Raw genomic sequence first — 27,246 nt, 5'->3', positions numbered from 1 at the left:
TCAGTTTAACTTATTGTTTAATTTTAATAAATAGCTAGAACAGTTTTCATTTGGTTTTCTCGCTTCCATTTTTTTCTTTTCTACAAGCTGCAACTCCCACAGAGGGCTGGAAACAGGATAACATGACGCTGCGATTTACAAAACACTGGCTTGGTAACTTTCACTGATGGCGGAGACACTGGGGGGGAAAAGAAATTCTTAGTCCTGGTATACTCCAGCTGGGTGATATTTTCCTTCACTTGTACGCGGAATAATTGAGGCATGACGTGGAGGGAGTGCTATAAAAAGGGGCACAATTGGAAGCACAACTTTGAAGGCACTTGGAAAAAATAAATCAACAGAAAAACAGCCCATCGATAACCCAGCCCTTACAGTCGGACCTGGTGGACACCAGGAAGTGAGGGCTTTGGTAAGACGGATGGAAGGTTGGCAGTGATGTGTTTCAGAATATCGAGATGAGACATCAGTAAGGGATAATGTAACAGAAAGTCTTAATGGACATTTTGGGCTGATATCTGACTTATTTCAGTAAAAAGCTGAATTCCTTTTACTGTGGTTTATCTGTCAAGAAAGAAAGAGGAAAACAAATTAGACTTACAGTATACTTTAAACTAAATCCAATTCACTTCTTGTCACCTCCCTATAGACACACAGAGATTTACTAAAACTGGAGAGTGCAAAATCTGGTGCAGCTCTGCATAGAAATCAATCAGCTTCCAGGTTTTTTTGTCAAAGCTTAAAGTACAGCTAAAAACTTTTTTTGTTTAGTTTTGTATAGAGGAGGTGGGTTAGAACATCTGTCTGTTTTTATTGTCTGTGCCCTCATTAGGGAGACCCCCCCCCCCTCTCTATTTGTCCTGTTTACCATTATTGAAAGGGGAAGTAAAAGAAAATCCCACATTTTGAGTTGTCCCCAGAAAAGAGGGCACATCTTATAATGGGGACACTAGTTCTAATGACCTGGGGGTCCCCACAAATTTCCTTAATTTGCAAGGATTTCCTCTCATTTCCTCTTTTAGAGATGGGACAGGAAGTGAAGGGAAATCTTCCCAATGGTTCACAGATGGCTGGCGAGAAATAAACCAACAGGGGTTATAATCATTATAAACAAGTGAAGTTGCACTCTGCAAGGGAATTTTCCACAGAAAAAAATTTCCACAGATCCAAAGAATATCCAATCACATCCAAGAAAAAAAAAAAAAAGAGGACAGAATTTTTGCTTGCATTGGTTGGATGATGAAAGTCAGTAGAACTTCACCTTATTCACTAAGTTTGCGGGGATATTTCTCCTGTAGAGGGCAACTGCACTTGCAAAGTGAACATTCTGCTTGCCTTTAGTAAATCCTCACAGTCTGCAGGAAAATCTGTTCCCTGGAGTCTCCAAAAGAGTTAGAGTCGGTTCACACTAGCGCGACTTGTCAGCCTGACAAGTCGCGCTCCCTCGTGGTCCATTGACCGCTACAGGACCCGTTGTAATAGGAGCGACACAAGTCGCTCTGACTTAGAAAAAGGGTCCTGTACTAATTCGGGGCGACCTCGGAGCGACTTGCATAAACTTCCATTATGTTAAGTCCCTGCAAGTCGCTCCGAAGTCGTGGTGCATGGTAATGCACAAGTCGCCCCCGAAGTAGTAAGGAGTCGTGTCGCCTCAGTGTGAACCGGCTCTTAAAGTGATAACAAAGGAAAATTTGTTTTGTGTTTAAAAATAATAAACATGTTATACTTACCTGCTCTGTGAAGTTGGTTTTGCACAGAGCAGCCCCAATCCTTCTCTTCTTGTGTCCCCTGCCAGCGCGCCTGGCTCCTCCCTCCTGCTTAGTGCCCCCATAGCAAGCAGCTTGCCATGGGGGCACTCGAGCAGGCTTGCTCCCAAGTCGCTGCACTGTGTGTCCACACACAAAGTGTGGCTCGGCTCCGGTCTCTCCTCATTGGCTTACTGGCTGCGATTGACAGTAGTAGGAAGCAGTGGCTATCACTGCTGTCTCAGCCAATGAGGAGGGAGAGACCTAGGAGATCCAGGGTTCTTATGCACATTGCTGGATTTGGTTCAGGTAAGTTTTAGGAGGGGCTTGGGGGGGGGGGGGTCTGCTGCACACTAAAGGTTTTTTTAGACTCATGCATGAAGGTGAAAAAACCTTGAGCCTTTACAACTTCTTTAACCTCCCTGGCGGTATGATTATGTCAGGAATTACATACCAAAAGCGGTACGATTCTTTTCATGGAAATTTGGCGTTATGTATTATAGGCCTACAATTCTTAGTAATTACTGACTTAAACCTGACCAAAACAAGAGTCTAGTAGACATCCCAGATGTGATAAATTTGAAACACAAACACGTGAATTATAATCGAATCAATAATATTATTTTATTATTTAATATATAATATATATAATAAAATTATATTATTGATTAGATTATAATTCATGCATTATATATTATATATAGATATATGTGTGTGTGAATATATATATATATATATATATATATATATATATATACATATATATATATATATATGCATACATATATATATAGATATATGCATATATATATATATATATATATATATATATATATATACCGGTGTATATATATATATATATATATATATATATATATATATATATATATATGCATGCATATATATATATATATATATATATATATATATATATATATATATATACATACATATATATATATATATATGCATATATATATATATATATATATATATATGCATATATATATATATATATATATATATATATATATATATATATATATATGCATATATATATACATATATATATATATATATATATATAATATAAAATGTGTTTTGTGCAACGTTTTTGTTTTTTTTTTTTTAATCTCCCTCCCTAGTTCCGCTCCCATGCAGCATTGCTGCTGCAGGGAACGGAACTAGGAAGTGATCAGAGCGACGGAGACCGACGGAGGAGCGGCGGGACTCTTGGCTGGCGGTCACAGCAATGAGAGATCATCGCTGGATCGCCAGGAGAAGGTAAGAGAACACCGCTGCGCTCTCTGCAATCCACCCCGAGCGTGACTCGGGGTTACCGCTCCTGATATGAAAAACCAACCCCGAGTCACGCTCGGGATCACCGCTAAGGAGGTTAAGAAACGAGTTGATGATTAATCCCACCATGCCTGCCCCAAAGTGAAATTGTTTTATTTAAATGGTTATGTTTTGCAACCTAGAAGAAATAATTTCTAAATGATCTAATGCAGTTTTGTAATCTGATGTTGCCACCATTGATTTTGAAATTTGACCAACCAAGCCTTCAATTTCCCCTCGTGTTGCTAAAGAAAAGAATGTTGGTGGACGGGAAACTTCTTTTCTTTCTGAAAATTTTATTTTCTTGAGCTCATGTGCATTACTTTTTCAATTATATTTCTCCCACAATTCCCAAATCATTGATTTGAAATTCGTTTGTTTTTTAGAAAAATTTCCAAAATGTCCGATTACTCAAATTTGATGGATCCACGAAAATTGGCCGTTGTTGCAGCCCAGTAATGGTGCAAAATTAAAAAAATATATATTATTTCGGAATTTGACCCATGTATGGCTGGCTTAAGGCAGCCATATAAACAGTGTTCCTTATATATAAGCTGTCCGAAAGTAGAGAAGCCGTGTTGCTTACAGTAACCAATCAAACATTCCTTAAAGGATTTACTAATACTTGTTAGAGAAGTGAAAGAATGACCTGGTTGATATGTGAAACACAGTCAGTGTACCTTTTCAGACACTTTCAGTACTTTGTACTTTAGTAGCTTACCTTCAAGTTAGGCAGAGATTTACATCCCATTGCCCAGTCATTCACTGTTTTTTTTTTTTTTTTGCAAAAGCAGCTAATACAGTATATATAGATCAATTTCACCAGCCCTTTTCATGCAGCGTTTTCAACACGTCAGAACAAACAAATAATCCTTTTTTGAGAACAAAAAAGTCTTCTATGACAATGTTTTCAAATCCGTTGATCTGTCTTTTTTTTTAACTCAAACCTTTGTTTTGAATTTATTGAGTTAGGAAAAAAAAAAATAAAATCTGACATCTGGGACATATGATACAATTATTTATATCATATGATTGCTGAGAAATTGACATTTGCAACAAACATAGCTGTCAAAGAGATTGCAACAAACATAGCTGTCACAGACCATAAGATGGGACACGTTGCTTTTCAGTTGTTATGCTGGTTGTATGATGACGTAAGAGACACAATAGATGTACTTTTTAAATAAATGGCAAATAGTGTGAATCATGAAGTAAACCTGGACAAAGGGAAATCCCAGACAGGTAAAAAGGGTATAATCAGATTATTGGTAATTATTTAGGTCCATGTAAGAAGGTGTTTCTGTGGTAGGGTGTTAATGTTTTAATTACAGGTTTTAGTGAGCAGTTTTGTCATGTTTTATTATGTGATGTAAACGTGTTTGATAGATTGTAATGTTAAATGTGTATTATATAGTACAAATCAATTATTCAGTATATTTAGTATATAGTATATATATAATATATAGTATTTTGGACTATATGTAAAAGTACAGTGTTATTGCAGTTTTTTTTGTGCTAGGAGTTTGAAATTTCTACTGATGTAGTAGATGTACTGTAAATAGGAACTGGGTGACAGAACTGACAAGACATATTTAAAAGACATATTGTAATCAGGTTAGGTTACAGATGACAGACAGTGGAGCAGCACATGAAGGTGAATGAATATGGGTAACTGCATGCAGATGATAAAGACAAGAATGCTGTCAATGCATGCAATGTGATGGGATACCTGTTAAACAACAACAGGGAGTTGGTAAGGAAAGATTTATCCTATGGGAGAGGATAGAAAAATAATGGTTGAATATGAAGACATTTAAAATGGAAATGACATTTAAAGTACATTTTTCTTTAACTTATCCAGACTTTGCATTTAAACAGTAATACCTTGCTACTGTTTATGGTAGTAATGTATAAGCAGTTTCCTACTGACTTTAAATTCAGCATATTTAGTTTGATAAATAAGCCACCGTTGCTATCAAACTAAAATGATTGCACTTACCTTCAAGGTAGTTACGGGCAACAAATTTCAAAAGCTCATCCAATAGGATGACAGGGAAGGACATCTTCAGTACAATAAACCACTGTTCCACATTCAGAGGTGTTAACTTGAAGATCATCTGAGGGATTGATAAAACAAACAGGATGAGGCAATGTCCTACCTAGAGCATCTACAATAAGTTCAAAAACATGGTGATTTGTTAACAAAATACAGTTTGTTTTTAGCTTTCAAGATTGATGTGTTTGAAAATTATACTCCTGATTTGCACTTTTGAAAAGCAGCACTAGGTTCATATTTAAAGGATGTTAGTTTTAAAAGTGAAAAACAGCAGCTTCCTACTAATATATAATTATGAAGCTGACTGCAGATTTTGGATTCACTTACTTTTGTTCATCTTTTGCAGAACAGAAACTGTATGTTATTGAAGCAATGGGGAATATGGGTGCATGTATTTATTATATGACTTTGCCAGACATTTGTTTATAAATAATGCATTATGGCAATGGCAGGCTTGTTATTGATGGGCCGTGCATTCCATCAGTACAGGTGTCTGCCCCTCCCTCTAAAGGCCAGAGTCCCAATGTCAGGCTTTTGGCTACAACACCTTTTCTACCTGACTTGATACCTGTGCACACTAGGAATAATGATCTATGTGATTTGGTTAGAATGTTATTATTTCTTGTTCCTCTTTTGGGCCATACACACTATAAGATTTTCTGAAGACTTTTTCCTTTAGACTTACCAAAACCATATAATATAAGGTCAGACCTAAACACTTTCAATTTGTATGCAATCTGGCAGGCCCTTGCACTACATAGAAAAGGTAAATCTGAAGAAAATCTAACCACAAAAGTTGGATAGTGTGTATCCAGCTTTAGTTTACTTGGGGGAATGCTCCTTATACCTCGCTTAGACAATAACTGTCTGTTTGTTTTTGTTTTATGCATTGACTCTGCAATGGATGTGCTTCAATATGTATATACTTCTTCTATTTTGCAAAAAGGAATAAACACAGACTCAAAATAAATAAGGCGTTGTATGTCAGGATTACAATTTAGGAAACCTTTTGTGAAACTAAAGATGAGTTGAATGTATGGTAGAAAAACTGATGTGGTCTGTTATTTATTAGTTAAATTATACTTTAATCAATGCCTATAATCTGGCCTTCCTTTTATAATATGCAACTTTAAAATTTCCACTCACAGGCAGAGGTTCAACATAGAGGATAAGGAAGTGGAGGGACATGGAGAGGCAGATGGAGCCCAGCAGCCAAAAGTTGGACCATGGGGGCATTCTGATCAGAGACTGGTTTTCTGAAAGACTGTAAGAACAAAAGAAGAAAATAATGTGTACCTTTGTTTCATTCTGGTATAATAATAATAATAAAAAAAAAAGGAAATTGTGACAAAAGTGGAGAGCAAAAAAATAGAAGATTCTGATAGTATTCTTACCTGTTGAGAGCATTGCACATCTCAATTGTGACCAACACAGAAAGAGCCATGGTCATTGGAACTGGAGACTCAAAGATTTCACACTCATGACCCTCAAAGTCAGGATTGTCTTCTGTGCACTGCATGAAGTGGCTCTGGTTGTGGAAAGAAAATAGAATAAGAAAATCTTATATTCTATATAATAGCAATATTCAAGGTCGAGCTTTTGAATTATTTCCTCCTTTAACATTTTCTTGAAGTAGTAAAGGAGAAATGTGCATTCATCACTGCATGATTATGAACAAAACTGTCCTTTGAAGAAAACGTGAAAGAAAAAAAAACTGAAACATATCCTTACCAGCTGGTAGAAAGTTACATTAGGTCCATCATCAGCATACATAAACCACCAGGCAGCAGCACCAACAGTGGCTGCACCGACGTAGCCTGAACAGAAGGATGATTTGTATGGTTATAAACACAAAGACTTATGAACCAAGAACGAAAAAGGTAAACTGCAATACAAAGCAATGCACCATACCTCCAATGGCCATGTAACGGAAGAAGAGCCATCCGCTGATGAGGGGCTCTTTGGGGCTACGTGGTGGTCTGTCCATGATGTCCAGATCAGGGGGGTTGAAGCCCAGGGCTGTGGCAGGCAGACCATCTGTGACCAAGTTCACCCACAGCAGTTGTACAGGGATCAAAGCCTCAGGCAGACCCAGAGCAGCAGTCAGGAAGATACTGTTTGAGACAAAAATATGACCCTAGATGTCAAGTTCCCTTGACCAATAAAAGTTATAAACACTATAGTGACTTAATTTGATGGGTGAACCAAAGTATTACAAAATGTTGTAAATGTGGCTTTAAACTTGTAAATGTGGCTTGAAACTTATCACTTTATTTGGACCAAAATATGGAGTCTCATTTAAATCTCTAGATATCCTTGGAACTTCAATGGTGTCCAAAAATGAATAACTCACCAGACAACTTCTCCTACGTTGGAGGAAATGAGGTAGCGGATAAATTGCTTCATGTTGTTATAGATGGCACGGCCCTCTTCTACTGCAGCCACAATGGTGGAGAAGTTATCATCAGCCAACACCATCTCTGAGGCTGTCTTAGCTACAGCAGTACCAGAGCCCATAGCAATACCAATCTCAGCCTTCTTCAGAGCTGGGGCATCATTTACACCATCACCAGTCTGCCAGAAAAAAAGGTAATATACGATGTTAGACTTTTGCAGCAGAAAAACATAGTACAGTTATGCAACCAGTCAGAGGAAAAAAACGTGTAATATAATTTGGAGGGAAGAAAAATCTCCATATAATTTATTTGCATACCATAGCTGTAATCTCATCGAAGGATTGCAGGAACTCTACAATCTTGGACTTGTGAGCTGGCTCAACCCTGGCGAAGCAGGAAGCACGCTTGCAGGCCTCTCTCTGTTCTGCAGGAGGCAGATCATCAAACTCACGACCAGTGAAGGCACGGCCTGACACATCGTCATCCTCACCAAAGATGCCAATACGACGGCAGATGGCAATAGCTGTGCCTTTGTTGTCGCCAGTGATCATGATTACACGGATACCAGCTTCACGGCAAAGCTGGATGGAGCCCATGACCTCTTTACGTGGGGGATCCAGCATACCAACACAGCCAACAAAGGTCAGGTCAGTCTGTGGAATAGAAGTTAAGTTAGCTGCAGCAGTTTATTCAGTAGATATAAGTTAATGTGATAAGTTTGTATTTGAACAGAGAACAGGTTATACTTTGAGATACTAATGAGCTAGCATGAGATATGCAGTACTTCTGTCAATGTGAGTTATTTTTTAGGTTTACAGTGATGCGTTTTTTTTTATTGTTTATAATGGTGAATACCTAATATGGGAAATACTTTTTGCTTGTAATTGCTGAAATGTCCCCACAGACGTGTTTGGAACAAGGGAGGGCATATATTGCCTCGCACATTTTTGAAACGTCATATCTTTTGTATATATTACCTCATACTCAATAAATCTGGTGGCTTCATCCAGAACCATGTCTTCCCTCTTGGGTGGAGTGTCTCTTGTGGCAAGAGCCAGACAACGCAGGGTATCTCTGCCTGTGCCCCACTCTTTGACTACACTCAAAATCTTGTCCTTGATAGCAGAAGTGAGGGGTACACGAGTTGTGCCCACGCGTACATAGTTGCAACGGTCAATCACACCTTCTGGGGCACCCTATATTATACACAATATTAGACAAAAGTGAACTTAAACAAAATACACATGAATATTCCTAAGTGAGCACTCTATGCAAATATCATGCTGGGCTACTTATATCTTGTGATGAGAGCAATATGTCACGTATAAATATTATTTGCACCCACGTAATTTATGTTTATGCATTTCAGTTCACTAAAATATTATAACATACTTTACAATACACAGATTATCAGTACCACGAATTTCCCCAAACTCCACTGTGAATTTTTTCTTTTCCTTTTTAATCGGTTTGCTTTTGCAGTGAAGAAATGCTAAAAAAATTGTACCTTCACAAACATCTTGTTGCCAACAGCGGCACGGGAAGCCTTGGCGGGTGTGCAGTAGACAGACATGGATTTCCTGTCACGTGAGAACTCAAGAGTGAATTCCTTCTTCATCAGCTGCTTGATAACCTGAGTAATAAGAAGGGTAGTGTTGCTTTGTTAGAGTTCTCATAGATGACATTGGTTGTCCTTTATATGTGGTTGATTGTAAATTAGCTTTTAAGGAAAATCTTGTGTTTTATTTCTACAGTAAGGATTTAATAGCTCTATCTTATTTAATGTATTGTATTTGATTTAGTTTTTTAAAGGGAATGTACTGTATACTGTTTTTCTTTTTAACTATTGTAAGTTTAAAAAAATATATATATATTTATATATTTATTGCAGGGTAGATCCATGCCTCTGAGTTTGTAAAGCATACTCGACTTTCTAATAATAAAACCCAGCACTGCTAGCATACCTGGAGATACCCGCAGTCTATTTGCCATAACTCAGCAATGAGAGAGGCGGCTTGTGTGTCCCTCTTGCACGACAGATCCTGAAATATGTGTAATCTGATCTCTCCAGCTCTTCAGGTCTATTTCAAATCAGCAACCGGTTTATAGACCTGAAGACCACTAAGGCTTTCTTGAAAATTATGAAATATTTAAAGCTTTATTTTTTTTAGAGCTTAACAAAGGAAATATCGTAAAACATTAAAGTTTGGTATTTTCAAACTAAATTTCAGAATAGAACCCTGCTCAGAGCAGTTTTTTAGGCGTCATAAAAAGTTGTGCCTAGAATAACAGGTGTTTGGTATAGTGTGTTACATGGGATCATTAAGAAGCAGATTGTTAGATAGGCGTTAGGTTTCTTGTGCATGACATGTCCAAGGCAGGTGTCTGGTATAGAAAGTCTCTTGAAAAAACTACAGCCAACTTGCTGTGAGTTACATGCTGTAATTAGCTTTCTATATTGGTAGTAAGCTTGGGTAACTTGTCACAAGATGGGCCTGCGAATTTGAAGGTTATATACTCTTGTGTGAATCATATAATCAGGGTAAGTAAAACTTCTCGCTGTCTAACCCTGCTGTTTCTCCTGTTAGATCAGTTTTAAAAAAGAAAAAAAGCTTTCTTTTGTTTTCATTTCTATAACTGGAAATGTATGTAAAACCTCGCCCTTATTTTCTGGCATTTTTGTCTCACAAAGTATAAAAATGTAAAGCTTTTCTTTAGGTGCTGGACATGCTATGAGTAAGGCAGTGGCCTGTATTGGTGGCTGGCGCAATATATATGCTGTTACTTACAGAGTTGCAGGCATTGGCACGCTCCACTTTGGACAGACTCTTCACATCAGTGTTGAATACATTCATCTTCTCAACCAGGGTTGTCAGAGCAGTTTCAGTAGCTTCACCAACCTTCTCAAATACACCTTTAGACTGGTGGAAGAAAAAGTTTAAGAAGGTAAGTTCTGAGCAAAAATTTTCTAGATATCTTCACAGCAGCCACACAAACAGAATTAATGCAATTTTAGCTGACCTATCTCTGAAATTACTTTTGTGTTAATTAGAGCTAGAAACTACTTCATGCTTTGCATAAGACACACAGGGGTTTATTTGCTAAAAGCAAATCTACTTTGCACTACATGTGCACTTCAAGTGCACTTGGAAGTGCTGTCACTGTAGATCTGAGGGGGGCATGCAAGTAAAATAATAAACAGCATTTTAGCTTGCATATGATTGGATGATAGAAATCAACAGAGCTTCCCCTCATTTCAGAGCTTTCCCTTAGATCTACAGTACTGCGCTTCCAAGTTAGTAAATAAACACCAGTCTGTATTTTGTATATATAGTACCTTTTATAACATAAATTGGTACTAAAGGGGCTCTAAATATTTAGGTCACTCTCTACACGTTATACAGTCTGTTTTTAAACATTAAAAATAAAAGTTTTTTCTTTTGGTGAGGCCTTTATAGCTAATCCCAGCTAGCTTCCTCGTCTATTCTAAACTATACATTTGCATAGAGTCCCTGTTAGTGTAACACTCTAATTGCAAAATGTGCCTCATTGTCAGTCCCTGACTGCAAAAACTGTCTCTGGACATTTAGTAAAAGTACATCTTGCTTGTTGCCTATTTATCATGTTTGTGTTGTGGCTTCAATGATTTCTGAGTCAGTTGCCCAAAACAAGTATAGAAATTATGAATTCAGACACTTTTTTATCAGTCATGCGCTGCATGTTTGGTTCAGGTCTGTGATTCAGGAGTATTGAAGGCAAAGATTAGAAAAGGAACTAGAATTAGCAGAACAAGGCAGCAATAGCAGCCTAAATGTTTCACTCATGGTAGGTGATCCCCTTTACGACCGCCTAACACATACAGGTGGGCTTTAACGCCTACACACCGCTCATATGCATCGCTTGGCAGGCAGTGTTTCTGTGCTGGGAGCGTGCAGTGAGTGAGCGAGTGAAAGAAAGCTCTTGTTCCCCGTTAATGGTTGGTTGCAGGCAAGATAGGCCCCTGATCATATGACTACTGTGACAGCCAGTCACAGTGGTCATGCGATCGGCCAATCTTTCTTACCCTGCGCCATTCAGAACTTTTTGAAGGGACATCGGGGCAGGCAGGAAGGGGTTAGATAATGAGGACCCAGTTTACAGTATCACTAGTGCTTTGTATTGTCACACATTCTAGAATGGGACTTCAAGCCACACTATGTTTTCTATGTAGTCAGTGTAACCCAGTCAGTGCTTCAAGAATATAATTAAAAACTAGCATCATTTTTGTTCACCAACTAAAGCCTTGGCTGGTACATAGTATAGGAAAATAAAAAAAATAATTGTACAAAAAATTCTCGAGTGACAAAGGCTTTTTTTTGTTTGACTTATGGTGTGTTGTTTCTGATCATGTGCAGTTTTTTGTATCCAAATTTTTCTCGTATAAAATCAGTATTTTTATTTGGAAAGTCTGAATCGGATGTCGAAAGTTGTGTACACACTATATGAAAATCAACCAATCATTCCTCGTACGGGATTTTTCTTCAGATTTTCTCATAGTGTGTACCATATTTAAGAGTAGGAGTGCTATATTTCTCACCTAGTCTGAAATTTAAAAAAATATTGTAATTTAGTTTATCACAATCATAAAAAGTTACTACACTTAGTTTTTAGTATATAGAGCATAGTTCAAAAAACTATGAGCACATGCAGCGTTAGATAAACAGGCCAAACATAGTTTAAGGGAAAAAAATTGTGGCGTAGACCATTTATGTTTACCTCGTTAAAGTCGAGAGAAGAGTCATTGCAAAGTGCACAGATTGTGGCCAACTCCACCAGCCCATCATATTGGCCAGCTTTCACATTCTTATCATTCTTCTGACTGAGAGAACACCACATAGAAAGAAAGGGGGCCCCCGGGAAAAGATGACAGGAGAAAAAGATTTGGTGAGACAGGGAGAGATGATTTAGAGAAGAATAGAGGAGGACACAGATGTGCAGATATACAGTAGGTAAACATAATGATAAAAGGATGTCTAAAAATGGACATGGCAGATACCATGGTAGAGTAAAAAATGTAGTTTTAAAACAAGCAAAAAATGAGATTGTACAGAAGGGCATGGGAGGGAGAAAGCTAGAGGTATAGCAGATTACAATGACAAAGTAATGCAAGAATAAGGATTTGTGCAGATAGAAAGCAATGGATGAAAGTGTAGGTTCCAACGTGGCACATAGGTTAAATGGTGCAATGTATAACCTCCTAGTGTTCCCTCTTCTGTTGCAGTTCACATAACTTTTGGTTGAAGAGTAAAATGCACCAGTAAGCTGAAATGTTCATTTAACTGTATTTAAACTTACACATCTCCTTCAGGGGCATAGGTGGATCCAGTAATAGTGAATTCATTCAGGGAGGTGACATCGCCTTCAACTTTATCAATCACAAACATCTATTAAAAAAAAAAAAAAACATTGGAAACATACTTCTTATGTATTGATTTGGATGCTAGATAGTCACAAAAAGTGATAGTACTTGTACAGAAAACACCCCATGTTAGATGAGGACACACAATAAAGGTCATTATCTAGGCTTACCCTGCAGACAGACATCTGGTTGGTGGTCAGAGTACCAGTCTTATCAGAGCAGATGACTGAGGTGCAACCAAGAGTTTCTACAGAGGGCAAGCTCCTTACAATGGCATTCTTCTTGGCCATACGTCTTGTACCCAGGGCCAGACAGGTGGTGATTACAGCAGGGAGACCTTTGTGCAAAGAGAGACTCTCAGTTAAAAAAGAATGGACTACTGCTTTAGGCCCCTTTAAAACGGGGCGGATCCGCTCGCCGGACTCCGCTGGCTCAGTGGGGATCGCTCCGTTGATCCCCGCTGAGCAGGCGGATGACAGGTCTGTCTCCACTTACTGTGCAGAAATGGACCTGTCATAGTCCCGCTCTCCTCTATGGGGGGATCGGATGGAAATGGACAGCATGTCCGTTTTCATCCGATCCGACCCGCTGGATGTATAGCGAACGTATTGCCATCCGTCTGTTTTAAGCAGATCATGTCGGATAGGATGACAGGCAGGTGTCAGCGGACACTTCTCTGCTGACATCCGTCTCTCCTTAGAGGAGAATGGGTAGCCCGATGAGGTCCGCATGAAAAACAGACAGGTGGACCTGATCGGTCCGATCGTGTGAAAGGGGCCTATCTGTATATGCTACAGCCACCCTAAAGAATAATGCTCTTACCTTCAGGGATGGCAGCTACAGCCAGAGCAACGGCAATCTTGAAGTAATAGATAGCTCCTTTGATCCAAGAGCCACCATGGATGGGGTCATTGAAGTGTCCAATGTTAATAAGCCATACAGCAACACAGATGAGGGAAATGACTTTGGACAGCTGCTCTCCGAACTCATCAAGTTTCTGCTGCAGTGGGGTCTTCTCCTGTTCAGTGGCTGCCATCTCATCACGAATTTTACCAATTTCAGTGTTGGGGCCAGTGGCAATGACAACACCAACAGCTTTGCCAGCTCCTACGTTGGTACCCTAAGAAACAAGAAGGAGGTTATCAACTGTTCCACAAAAGCAACAGATAAATTCATCGAAAAGCCCAGTAATAAGGGACAATGTCAAAATCACTTACGGAGAACAGCATGTTTTTCTTGTCCTGGTTGACAGCTCTGGTGTCGGGAACAACTTCTGTGTGCTTGATGACAGAGACAGACTCTCCTGTTGGAGGCAAACATTTTATGTAAGACATCTACAAGATGAATGAACAAGTATGATGCAAACATTTGATAGTGAAAGTGGCTGTCTCACCTGTCAGGATGGACTGATCAATACGCAGAGTGGTGGATTTAATGCTGATGAGTCTGATGTCAGCTGGGACTTTGTCACCAACTAGGAAGGAAGGACAAGTCATATGTGAAAACCCAACCGTAACCCCAACAAGGTCTTTATTTCAGAAAATTGTCTGTTTTTTGCGAGGTCGGAGAGGGAACTTTTATCATAGTGGCAGCATCTTTTAAATTAGCTGAAATGTTTATGAATTTTCTATCAACTATTTTCTAACTACCATTGAAATAATTTTTCCACCCAAAATATCTGGTGCCGTTGGAATCAAGTTGGCTTCTTATATGGCTTTGTGATTCTTTTGTGAGATCTTCCCAGCTCTGTTCCCAGCCACCTTGGTGTTCTCCCTCTTCCGATGGCATACAACCCACAGAGCACAAACCACTCATAATGACCATGGTAAGGAGCGCTGGTTTTGAAATGTAAGTACATCTCTCCACTGAAATCCCAGAAGAAAATAAGACTCCGGTGATTCTAAAATTAATTAAGCTGTAATATTTGTTTGGGCTAACTGGCCTTTTACTGGGTATTGTATTTTAGACCAAAGGTTCTCAACCAGGTCCACACTAATGCAGCTTTGACTTAATCTGATTTTGTAGGGTGTTTTTGATGCTTTTTTCATGCTTATGCATGTATTTATTTTTTTTAAGAGAAGGAGGTTATACAAGACTCTGCGAAAAGCGCACTAAAAACACATGTACATGCATTTTACATGCGGTTTTGGTGCGTTTCCATTGAAGTCTGAGAGGCAAAAATAGTGCTGTGTAGCACCTGTACCTTTGCCAAAGTCGCATCGCAGGACTGATGAATTGATGTGAACGGGTGACATTGAAATCAACGCTAGTTCAATTGTGCGATTCTGTGTGCCCCAAGTCGCACCTGCAATTGTACTAGTGTAAACCAGGCCTAAGGGATGCTTTTGACATGTTCAGGGGTTACTTCCCCTTGTTTAATTTAATTTCATAACAACACCTTAGATCAGCATTTCACAACCTTTTCAACTCAAAGGAACCCTTGAAATACCCTTCCAGTTTCCCCAGTGGGATGAATGCTCCCTACACTTGTGGACATTGGGAAGAATTACCCCTTTACAGATAGCTAAAAAGATCAATGGTGTCAGTGGGACCTTATCTGCAATGCAGAAATTGCTCTTTGCTCAAGGAACTTCAAGCAACCACCAGAGGAACCCTTGAGTTCCATAGAAACCTGCCTTACAGCATTAGCAAATAATAAAACCTAAGTACTTTTTTGTTATTTAAAATCATAAAGCATTTTATGAAAGGTTCAAGTAGTAGATACCTTGAATGCTTGAATGTAAGTAATGTTTTAGAAAGGCTCACATTTCACCAGGAATAGCCAGTGTGTGTTTTTGAGCTTTTATGATTGTATATCATTGTTTTAAGTACTATAGACCCTTTACAGATTAGCAAATATAAAAATAAAGATACACTTATACATTCAGTATACACCTGCATTTTTTAGTTTTTTTTATCATTATTATTTGTGTGTTTAGGACTACAAGGTTGCTTTAAAAGAAAATTGGTTTTGCAATGGCCATAGGGGTTGCAAACAATGCAGATGTCTTTGAATTGGAAGACTATACTTTTTTTTATTTATTTTTTTTATACATTTACACAGTATTTTGATAAAAATTTAATTTTGCATTATAAAGAGCTCATAATATTTTAAATTCGGAAGGAACACTTTAAAAAAACATTTTTTTTTATATACACTAGTGTTATGATCCAACAGGTCAGTTTTAGGTTACTTTGTGCAAAATTATAGCCTAATAATCAATTTTGTAAAAGAGTACGTCTTGTTTTTGCATAAGTAAAGCCCTATGCAATGCAAAGCCATATTCCAAAAGGCATAAATTTGCCAGTTTTCTCTACCTTTCAAAAAAGCCGGGAACGCGTTGTATGCATTGCATTCAGGCAATACTGCTCTGAGCGAGAATAGTTGCCCTATTGTGTATGTTATAGTGAAAGATAATGTTCTTTGAAACAGTGGCTATGCACTGAGCTACACATCTTGAGTTAGAGTATATAGGGAAATATATTCTTTAATATTAGGGCATAGGGAAATATATTCTTTAATATTAGGGCATACGGAAATATATTCTTTAATATTAGGGCATAGGGAAATATATCCTCCCTTCTAGATTGTAAGCTCTAACGAGCAGGGCCCTCTAGTTCCTCCTGTTTTGAACTGTATTGTAACTGTATTGTCTTCCTTCACATTGTAAAGCGCTGCGCAAACTGTTGGCGCTATATAAATCCTGTATAATAATAATAATATTCTTTAATATTAGGGCATAGGGAAATATATTATTTAATATTAGGGCATAGGGAAATATATTCTTTAATATTAGGGCATAGGAAAATATATTCTTTAATATTAGGGCATAGGAAAATATATTCTTTAATATTAGGGCATACGGAAATATATTCTTTAATATTAGGGCATAACGATGCTCACCTGCAACTTCCACAATGTCTCCTGGCACAAGCTCTCTTGCCTTGATTCTTTGTACAGATTTTCTGTCACTGCGGTAGACTTTTCCCATCTCGGGCTCATATTCCTTAAGAGCCTCAATAGCATCTTCAGCATTTCTTTCCTAAGTTACAATAAGGACTTTTTCTTATTAGGCATATTCATTCATTTAACAATTGTCTTTTCATTTTTTTTTTTTAAGTACTAGGTTTAATTTACTAACATGTAAAGCTAAACAGAGTTCAGTGAAGTGACAGGAGTCTGTGTTCACGTCAATTATCCAGTCAGGTCAGAGAGGAAATGAATACATATTGGCTGAATGTTGACGTGAACACAGATGCAGATGTTACCATACTCCATCATATTTTAGTAAATCTGGCTCAATCCTTCTTAAGCCAGTAAAGCAACATGTTCAAATTTTATTGCATCTGTGGCATGGTTATGGATTTAGGCCCCTTTCACACTTTTGCGACCTAAAAGTCGTGTGATTTTATAGCGATTTTGTTGCAGCGATTTTACTGCGTTTCTGACGCGATTATGACTGGACTTGAAGCAATGCCTATGTCTTTCGACCTTAAAACGCATTAAAATCATCTCAAAGTAGTGCAGGGACTACTTTGAAGTTGTTGCGACTTGAAGTCGTACAGATATGAATGGGGCTCATTGTAAATAATGGAGAACGACTTGTCATGTGATTTTGCAGTCTCAAATTGCATGAAAAGTCGCACAAGTGTGAAAGGGCCTTATGCACCTACGCCTAAACTTTACAAGGCATACGCCCTTTTATTCTGCTCTCTTCCGTGCAAAAGACTGAGCAGAACAAAGCTTAAATTAACAGGGTTGTTATAAGGCCTTTTTTTCTTAATAAGGAGAACAGACAAATAAGATAAAACACTTCTTCCTAAAATATAAAATTCTCTGATTCAAAGTTATACATAGGCATAAATAGAGAAGTTACTGTCATCTGTCATTTCCTCTTAATCAGTAATACTGGAGAAATTACTGCATTGAAGGTGTATTTACCTGCCAGACTCCTACAACTGCGTTAGCGATCAAGATCAGGAGGATGACAAAGGGTTCCACAAAGGCTGTGACGGTCTCTTCACCTTCCTCAAACCAGGCCAGCACCTGAAAAGAAGCAGTGGTCATCAGTTAGGTGTTTTTTCTTTCTCTTTTTGTAACACCATGGAAATTACACTACAGTATTTCTTTTAATAGAATACGGAATTGGCTTAATATGTTTTTAGTGAAAGAAATGGCATTGTAATGAAAATAACATTGCTTATTAGCAGTATACAACTATAGCCAACTATATTATGGGTTACGACATGCTCTCCTGTCCTTCAGCATCTGAGAGGCTTGAAATTGCGCATACGGTGAAGAAAAATTTACTATCAATGCCAACTTTTTCAGTAGTTCAAAATAACAACAGTAATCAAGAATAGGAAAGAGAGAGAAGAAGAATAAAAACAAAGAAGGCATCAGACAGAATTACCAAAACAAGTATGTTTATAGAGAGTGTACAGAGGCAGGGAGCTATAAAAAACAGGGACACAAAGAAAGTTTTTGAGTGATTTATAAGAAACATTTGTGGGGTGATTTACTAAAATTGGGGAGTGCAAAATCTGGTGAATCTATGCAAAGTAGCCAATCAGCTTCCAGGTGTTTTTGTCAAAGCCTAATTGAACAAGCTGAAGTTAGAAGCTGATTGGCTACCATGCACAGCTGCTCCAGGATTTGTTGCTCTCCAGTTTTAACAAATGGACCCCATCAGCATAGAATTATGGGAGCTGAAATTGCTGACATTGTTTGTGAAGTTGCCATTTATTAGACTATGATCCTAAAGTATAACTAAAGGCAAAACTTTTTTTTTTTTGCGTTTTGGTTGGCTGAGTGCAGAGGGATTAGAACACCTGTCAGTTTTTATTGCTGTCTGTGTCCCTGTTAAGGCGATTCACCCTCTTCTATTTGTCCCGTTAACCATTATCATTGAAAGTAAAAGAAAATACAGAATTTTGGGTTGTCCCCAAGAAAAGTAATAGAGGGGAAATCTTCCAATTGGGACACTAGTTCCGGTGACCTGGAGGTCCCCAAGGAATTCCTTTAATTTGCAGGGATCTCTTCTCACTTTCTGTTTAGCTAATGTGTTCTCAAGTGTACGCATTGGAGGGGATTTTCTAAAGACTGTGTATTTTGCAAGCGCATTTGCATTCTGCAAGTGTGGTTGCGCTCATTTTCCCCAGAGCTTAGTAAATGCGGTAAAGCTCTGCTGATTTACATCATCCAATCATGTACAAGCAAAAATGCCTTTTTTTTACCTTGCACCTGGGTATTCTTTAGAAAGTGAAGCTTCACCACATTTACATTGACTAAGGAAAATGAGTGCAACTGCGCACTTTATTCGGCTTTAGTAAACCAACCCCCAAGTTTCCTTGCTCAATCCAAAAAAGAATAAGTACCTGTAAAAATGTAAAGCCTGTCACTATGGGTGAAATTTACTTAAACTGGTGCACACAGAATCTGGTGTAGCTGTGCATAGTAACCATTCAGCTTCTAACTTCAGCTTGTTTAATTAAGCTTTGACAATAAAACCTGGAAGCTGATTGGTTAATATGCACAGCTGCACCAGATTCTGTTTGACCAGTTTTAGTAAATATCCCCCCCATGTATCATTGTTATATTAAAAAATGGCCCTGGTTATTGATGAAGTCTTTGTGCATATATTAACAATCACACATAACCCCATAGGCCTGTGCTTTTGAGGCTTCCATAGAATGTACTGGATAAGTCTTTTGATAGTAGAATCATAAGGAGCAGTATATTTTGAATTCATTAAAATCTATTACCTGTTTTTGTGTGTTTGCACATTTTACCCTAATGGATCGGCTGCCTCGGTCAGTGTACTGCGGCTCTGCACAGCACGGTGTCACGGCAGAACCCCTCTCATTATAAACAGGCTCTTGGGTTACAGTGGAGTAGATTTACAGCTATTTTATGGGGCCCTCTCATGCTTCATGCAGCTGTTGCCCTCGAAAAACACACAGCCATGCGGGGCTGTCACTCAGAGGCGGCAAGGAACTCCCACTGTCTCCCCTGATCTCCCTTCTATCACTGGGCCTCCTCCTGCAGTCTCCCAGCAGCTGTCTGACACTTGAGCTGGCCACTGGCCGGATCAAGTTATCTTCAAGACAAATTTAACCTGCAGAATGTGCCGCTCACTGGGGAAAGAAAAGGTCAGGGTTAGAACCCAGTTAACTCTTTCCTGCTACCAGTATCACATGTATGTTTGAGTAGTAGGTGACTGTACAAAAAATATAGCTTCTGGAAAACACGAAGCAGACCCCTCAACCTAAGGAAGACAGGGAAACTTAGTTTGTGTTGGGCTAACACATGGTCCAAAATACTGGCTATAAATTGTAATAAATGAGTGCCAATATTTTGAGGTGTTTATTAAAGTGTTTTTTTTTTGGGTGTAAGAGTTTTTGATGAATGCAGACTCTTGCCATCTGTTAGCATAAAGTAGTACATTCACATTCTGGTTTGGTATGTTTATATTCTCATGTGATAAAAAAAGAGGTGTTTGATAGCCAGCAGTGTTAGCTGACGCTGTCCACATTCTGAATTCAGATGCTTTTAGTCCAGGGTTATATAGTAAACATCAGATTCACAGATTTTTAGGGTAAAGTCACAAAGGCATCTGACTGTAAATAAAGTATGAAGACATTTTTAGGCTTGCTATAGACAAGCAGATGTCCTACTAAAACTTGACTAGACACCTACCCTTCCCTAATACTACAATGCACATTCTTTACCTAGTAGCTGACAGAATAATCTTCATGTGTAAGGAAATATTTGTTCGCTTTCCTCCTTTGAAAAAGACAACAGCCAGAACCCACCGACACACAATTTAAAAAATAAAATAAAAATGAAGAATTGTGTATAAGATAAGGGGGTGATTTATTAAAGGCTAATGGACTGCACGCTTTACAAGTGCAGTTACTCCAGACCTTAATAAATAAGGAGAAGCTTCACTTTGAAAAGAATACGCAATTACATGCAAGAAAAAAAAACTGCATTTTTGTTTGCACATGATTGGATGATTGGATGATGGAAGTCAGCAGAAAGCCCAACAGAAATAATTGTCACTTCTCCTGAGGAAAGACCTATGCTGAATGATTTTTGCATAATCATCACCAGCAAATTGCTTGCAAAGATTTGATTGTTAACAATCACCCTAAAGTGGTAGTAAAGTCTCCTTGAGAGCACAAAAAATGTGCCCCCCCCCCCAGGTTTAAATCATAATGTACTAGTATACCCTGCATATTTTGAGAGACTTACCTACAAACTGAGCCCTCCAGCACTGGGCTGTCATGGCCGCTCTCCCCTATGGGAGGTCCGATGTAAACAGACCAACTGTCCATTTACACTCGACTACCATCTGATCCGCTAGCCGGAAGGGGAATGGATCCCCATCGGTTTTTAGAGGATCGGATTGGATGTAGGCAGGTGTAAGCAGACATATATGTCCATTTACACCCCATGCTCCATAGAAGATAATGGAGGATCCAATCAGGTTTGCCCGAAAAACTTGACAGGTGGACCCGATCGGTCAACTCGTGTAAAACGGGCCCAAGTTGGACTTGAAAAGTGATAGCTGGAATACAGGGACCATTGAGAACACTCCACTTTTCTGTCCTTCAGCTCTTACATTTGAGGCCCAGTATGTTCTCTTCTAGATACAATCTGTGCATTTAACTACGACTAATGCAAGTGGAGTGATATCTGTAGTACCTCTGTACCACAAGTATGTTGTAAGAAAAGTAAAAATAAATGGTAACTGTTAGGATTTTGTACTGCTGCTGTTCTTCTGTACTTTTGTTTTCAAGTGAACTAAATTGTCTAAATTAGGAATTGTGTGTATAAAGTGCAAGCTGTTGTTCATGCCATCATTTGTAACAAAATGTCTATCCTGAAATATAAAGTGTACCTGTAAACATTTAAAAAATGTGTATTGAATGGCCAATTTTGCAGTTTGTGGGCTAACTAATATTGTTTCAGGCTCAGTTCAGACTACTTCAATGCGATTTTGCCGGGATTTGCTATGTGATTATATGGTGCGACTTAAGTTGCATTTTGGATGTGGTTTGCATATTCTGTAGGGCCAAATCACACTGTAAATCGCACCAAAGTAGCACAGGACCCTTTCCCAAACAGGCACCATTGGATGCAATATTATATCCATTGTCATGCAACTCAGGTTGACCCAAGTCACATCTGAAATCACATTAGTGTGAACCAAGCCTTAAAGATTTACTGGCTATGTGTTTAATACTCAAGTTTTCCTTCAGTATTTGATACTTTAACACCTTGTCTGGGATTTTGTTCCCATCAAGCTTGTATTATCTTTTGAGGTATATCATTAGCAGTCGAAGCGTGCAGTAACTTACAGCCAAGACTCAATGTTAACGGCCCTTTGATAATAATGAAAGAATGTGTCCAATTGATTACTATGAGGTATTGCATTTTCAGTTGATCAGTACCATTGAGTACTATGTGCAGCTTTGCATACTTACAAATGATATGATGGCAGCCAGCAGCAGAATTCGGACCAGCAGATCTTCAAACTGTTCTGCAACTAACTCCCAAAGGGACTTTCCTGTGGAAGAAATGAGAGTCCGTCAGTCGTCAGGGACAGACAAGACATCAGAGTGTTTGTAGTTTTACTCATTCCTATGGAGGGTACCTCCAAAGCTCACACTAAATGGGTAATAATGTGACAAAAAAAATAACTCACCTTCCTCTGCTGGGAGCTCTGTTTAGTGAAGGATACAAAAAAAAAAAAAAAGAGACAAAAGAATATAAAATTAGTTTCTATACTTAACAGGGAATTAAAATAACTATACACAAAAAATGATGACATTGTAGTGACACAGCACTTACAAGTGCGCATGTCTGGAGAGACTGATAGTGACAACATATAAATGTTCACGATTTTCAGGATAAAGCTAATAGTAGTTAGTTACATTTTTTTGGACTTCCATAATGACAAAGATGTATTGTGTGTCTGTGTGTGTGAGATCCTGACCTACACCTATAGTAGGCCTTAGAAATATATAAGGGATTTTTCGTTTTTGTCAAATCCAATACCCCATTAAATTAATGCAACCCGTTCATATTGGTACTATAATTAAAGGGTTTTTTATTTTTTTAAATTTTTTTTAGCCTAGTGGTGACATATAAGTTGTATTAAAGATAAGTTGCTTCAACTGCACAATTAAATCTTGCGTGGGTATACTTCACATTAACATGCTGAGTAACAGAATATGAAGTACGTCACGCATTCTCTTATAAGTACACTTGTATTTTCATCCCTGTAGATTTATAAAAATCACTTTAATATGATTGTACTGGTATCTTGCAACTCTGTTTTTTTCTTCTAAATGATTCTAGAAAAAAAAATTCATTCTACTTATAGTAGGTGCTGTAGGCCTGAAATATTTAAATGTAAGCAAAGATGTTCTAGAGCAACCCATATGATTCCTTTTTTCTAGTTCAAAGGAATGAACTGATTGTTTGCAAGCTACCCTTAACTAACAGGGTATTTGTAATAACTGATATAAGATTATTGCATATTCTATTAAATGCAGAAGTAAGATGATTGTGTCTTTTTTTTTATAATAAAAGATTTAAGTGAATTAAAAGGGCTGTAGGAGTGTTGGAAAAGACATTGGGGGGGTCAGGCATACTTGTGGCCAAGACTGAAGCAAATGCGTTGTCAAATGACCATGTTGATGATGTTTTTGTAAGAGGCTATCCTTGGGGGTTATGTGACAGCTTTGTAAATCCTGCTGTCAGTTTATGTCACGCAGATACTATGTATGTGCCTCATGCTGAGGGAACAGAATGCTCCCGGACATGTATCTCTGGATCTTGCACTACACTGTGTTATCCTGGCCAAAGTAATGGTGTAGAAACACCATGGTGCTCTTTGACCTTTTTGTACGCACAATATGATGTAAGTTGGATGATTAATGAAGCTTCTCTTTTAGAAGGGGGACCAAAATGTGACATGTTAAATTTTGATATTCTGGTCTAGTTGTTGGTGCCATAGCTGGGAAAAAAAAAAAAAAAAAAAGAAAGAAAAATAGCATGGTAACCTCTAGTTATCGCATGCGGTTTAAGGTCTAGAAAAAAGGTAAATGTTGTGCTCAGTTCATTTTGGCACTTGGGGAAAAGCATTAGCCTTGTTTGGAACCTGTGCTGTTCTTTATGCCAATGGAAAAATAGTTTGTATTATTTGCAATGTTATGTGTGAAAGGATTGATGATTATAGATCGTTAGTCTTCCTTTACATTATGACTCTCAGTATGCTATGTTTAGTTAGGGTGTTAGTATATTCCCTTTTACTTCTAAAATAATGGTAATTTGTTTGTATTTGTATGTTAAATGCATCTAAGCAGTGCAAATTGTAAGTCTGTCTCTAAATTTAGACCTTCAGCTGCAGTAAGCCTGAGTATCAATATGTCTATATATAGAGATGCATGACTTATTATGAATGTATTTTGGGGCACACTGGCTGACATTGAGATTTGGGAAGACCATGGTAAGGATCTCTTCTCTCAGCAGTTTGTAGCCTGGGACTCTCTTGAAGGACACAGCGGAGATGGCTGTATAAGGCGAGTGACATCATGGCCTGGATCTAATACCCCCAACACTAAAATACCTCCAACTGCCATGTGAGGAGCCAGCTAGGCTCCAATGTATAGGGATAGTTATATTTCAGTGTCTATATACCCTGCCGCATACCTTTAACTAGGCCTACATATGACTAGTTATGTACAGTATGTCTTTAGTGTGATATTGTCCTTTGGATGTCATCTGATATGTACGGTATATGCATACATATACTTAAAACTTGCAGTGGTGAGTAGGTGTTGCATTACCTCTATACGTCTTTCATTTTAGTATGTCCTATATGTATAATCATGATACAGTACACCCATTCCCCTGCATATTGTTATATATTGGGTATATATTATACCAAATAATATACTCTGTAAAAGTAAAGTACTTAGTCATTCTCTTTATCTATAGGCTAATATAGCACAAGTTGTACTGCAAGCTGTCGTGCCAGCTCATAGATGTGTGGCTGCTACATCAGGAATGTGACATTTAGAGAGATCCCCTCATTGTCCCCCGGGACTAGTAAAAGACAATCATAGCAACTCCATAATAACACAGCCGGGAACCCCAGAGTTATGTGTCAGAGGAAGATACCCATACAGTCTATATACACCATTTGCTATAACAGTACAGAATTCATCAAAATAAAATTCTTCCTTCAAAGCCTCTTCAGTGCAGCAATCGTATCACATGCATGGAGAACAAGAAGCACAGATAGATATGGAGGTCTCCTCTTGTCAGTGTAGACAAAACAGAGCTCATCTTCTACCGTGACCTATCACTAGCAGCAGGGTGACAAGTGGCACAGAACAGATGTCTTGCACTCCGCCAGCCCTTCAGTGCAAAGTGCATCACTTACATATTCAAACATGCAAGAACTAAAATACACGGCTAAACATGCCGAAGGAAGGGTTTCACCCTAAACGAGCGAAACCCCTAAGCTTCCTAAAATGAATAACTACATTTTGTACATTTGTCCTTTCCTTTTGATACACTTTGTGGAATTTTCAATTATCCCTTCTGGACTAAGAAACTGATAAGGTTACATTTTCGTAATCACATTTTCCTCTATATATCTGTCATTTTTTAACAAACAGCTATCCTAGCTTTCGCTTTACTATATAACATAAACTTCCTGGTCCTAATAATCACACCGTCACAGAACAAATCACAAATGTTGTTTTTCAATAAAACCTCAAAAAATGAAAAATTTACCAGAATTTAGTGGTAGCCGTTTTATGGATGCCTACATGTATTAACCTCTGTTTGAAACATTGCCTCCCATCATGTGAGTCAATTGCTTCTCTCTGAACTAAGGTTAAATAAGGATAAAGATCTACTTTATCCATGGCCCACCGGCCATTCTCCGATATCACTTTCATACCTACCTATTAGAGCCTCAAAAAACCTAATGCTATATATATATATTTGCTTTTAATGTTGCAAGTCTCTACCTTTGATTGTTGATTAAATGCTGTCTAAAACCCTTTTCAAACTCCTAGGCCAACACTGTAACTTTATTTTTAAACTTTTTTTTTTTTTTTTGTATTGGCAGAAATTTCTAGCTTGCAACAAAATTCCACTGACACACCGGCACAAAGAAAGTTCACAAAATGAGATTGCAACATACCATTAGGTCCAAACTTGTCAAAGTTTTTCTTGACCTGATCAAGAGAGAGACCTGTATTTTCGTTGACCCCAAAATAGGCCAGGCATTCCTCCGTGGTTTTAGTGTGTGCTTGCTCCATCCTCGCCTCTCAGCCCTGTTGCAAAGGGCTCACCTCGTCCTTAAAGTAAAGAAGTTTCTTCTCCCCCCCACCTCTTTTGGTCGACAGAGTCTTTGAAGGGCAGATCCCCTTTTCTGCAACTGAGTATTTTCCCTTAAGAGCCGACCCGTGGCTTAACAGCTCATCTCCTGCCCTCTGTCCTTAGCAGGAGACTGGAACACCTTTAACCCCGGACCCCCACACAGAAGCTGTCAGAGAAAACCTTTGCTGGAGAGGTGCTTATAAGAGAGTTGAGAAGACCCCACCCCAACCTTGTGCTGTAATTGGTTAAGGGGAGGGGCGATGTCAGCTTATGCATTAACACTTGGTCCACTCCTTTACAGAAAGGAGACCCTCTTTGGTTTTTTTGTTTTTGCTGACTTGATATGAGCTTTGTAGGCGTGTCACCAAGGCACACACATGCATACACACACACCAGCCTGTCAGTCAAAATCCTGGACAAGCTTGTAAGAAGACCCAGTGGGTGTCCCTCCCTCAGATCCCATCCTGGCAGAGACTCCCCTATCTCCCTCCTCTCAGCCCATTCAAGTTATTTCTGTCACCTGTCCATAATTGTTATATATATTCAGACAGGGTCTTCTGTGCCACACACTCGTTGCTTGTCACTTACATAATTACCTTCCTTTTATCTTTCTTTTATCACTCTTGTAAATACCATTAATTGTTCCAGCTGCTTTCCTCTCCTTGAAAAATATTTTTGTGTTACGCTTAGTCAAATTTAATCTGCCGCTCTTGCTTTTGCATTAAATATTCAGCTACTGTTACTTGTTAAAAAAAATTCCCATTCAGCACTATTGCTGACATTGTCATTGTTTTGCATTTGTTTCCTCAAATGTGACCAGTATAAAATTCAACATTTGTTCTTCCAAGTTCTCATCTTCAAATGCTATTGTATAAATAGAGCTTGTTCAATAAGGGGTTAAATCA

General features: G+C 38.4%; 1 protein-coding gene across 1 annotated transcript; it reads right to left on the bottom strand.

Annotated features, from left to right (window-relative positions):
- ATP2A1 (ATPase sarcoplasmic/endoplasmic reticulum Ca2+ transporting 1) lies at positions 1–26,431 on the bottom strand. The gene is made up of 23 exons (XM_082262296.1): positions 26,163–26,431; positions 22,644–22,661; positions 22,423–22,505; positions 17,873–17,977; positions 16,835–16,973; positions 14,324–14,404; positions 14,148–14,233; positions 13,753–14,050; positions 13,101–13,267; positions 12,867–12,955; positions 12,288–12,390; positions 10,322–10,453; positions 9,040–9,165; positions 8,510–8,728; positions 7,850–8,185; positions 7,490–7,710; positions 7,048–7,250; positions 6,868–6,953; positions 6,531–6,664; positions 6,283–6,400; positions 5,080–5,197; positions 4,810–4,850; positions 1–561 (listed from the first exon to the last, which is right to left on the bottom strand). Exons 1-22 carry the CDS (start codon positions 26,278–26,280, stop codon positions 4,846–4,848), a joined length of 2,985 nt encoding a protein of 994 aa, XP_082118422.1. The 5' UTR covers positions 26,281–26,431; the 3' UTR covers positions 1–561; positions 4,810–4,845.
- Between the last annotated feature and the right edge of the window lie 815 nt (positions 26,432–27,246).

This window comes from Pelophylax lessonae, assembly GCF_965119305.1.
Source record: "Pelophylax lessonae genome assembly, chromosome: 6".
In the NCBI taxonomy this organism is placed as follows: Eukaryota; Metazoa; Chordata; class Amphibia; order Anura; family Ranidae; genus Pelophylax; species Pelophylax lessonae.
Note: the sequence above shows the minus strand (reverse complement) of the source record. Positions and strands in the feature narration are given on the sequence as shown.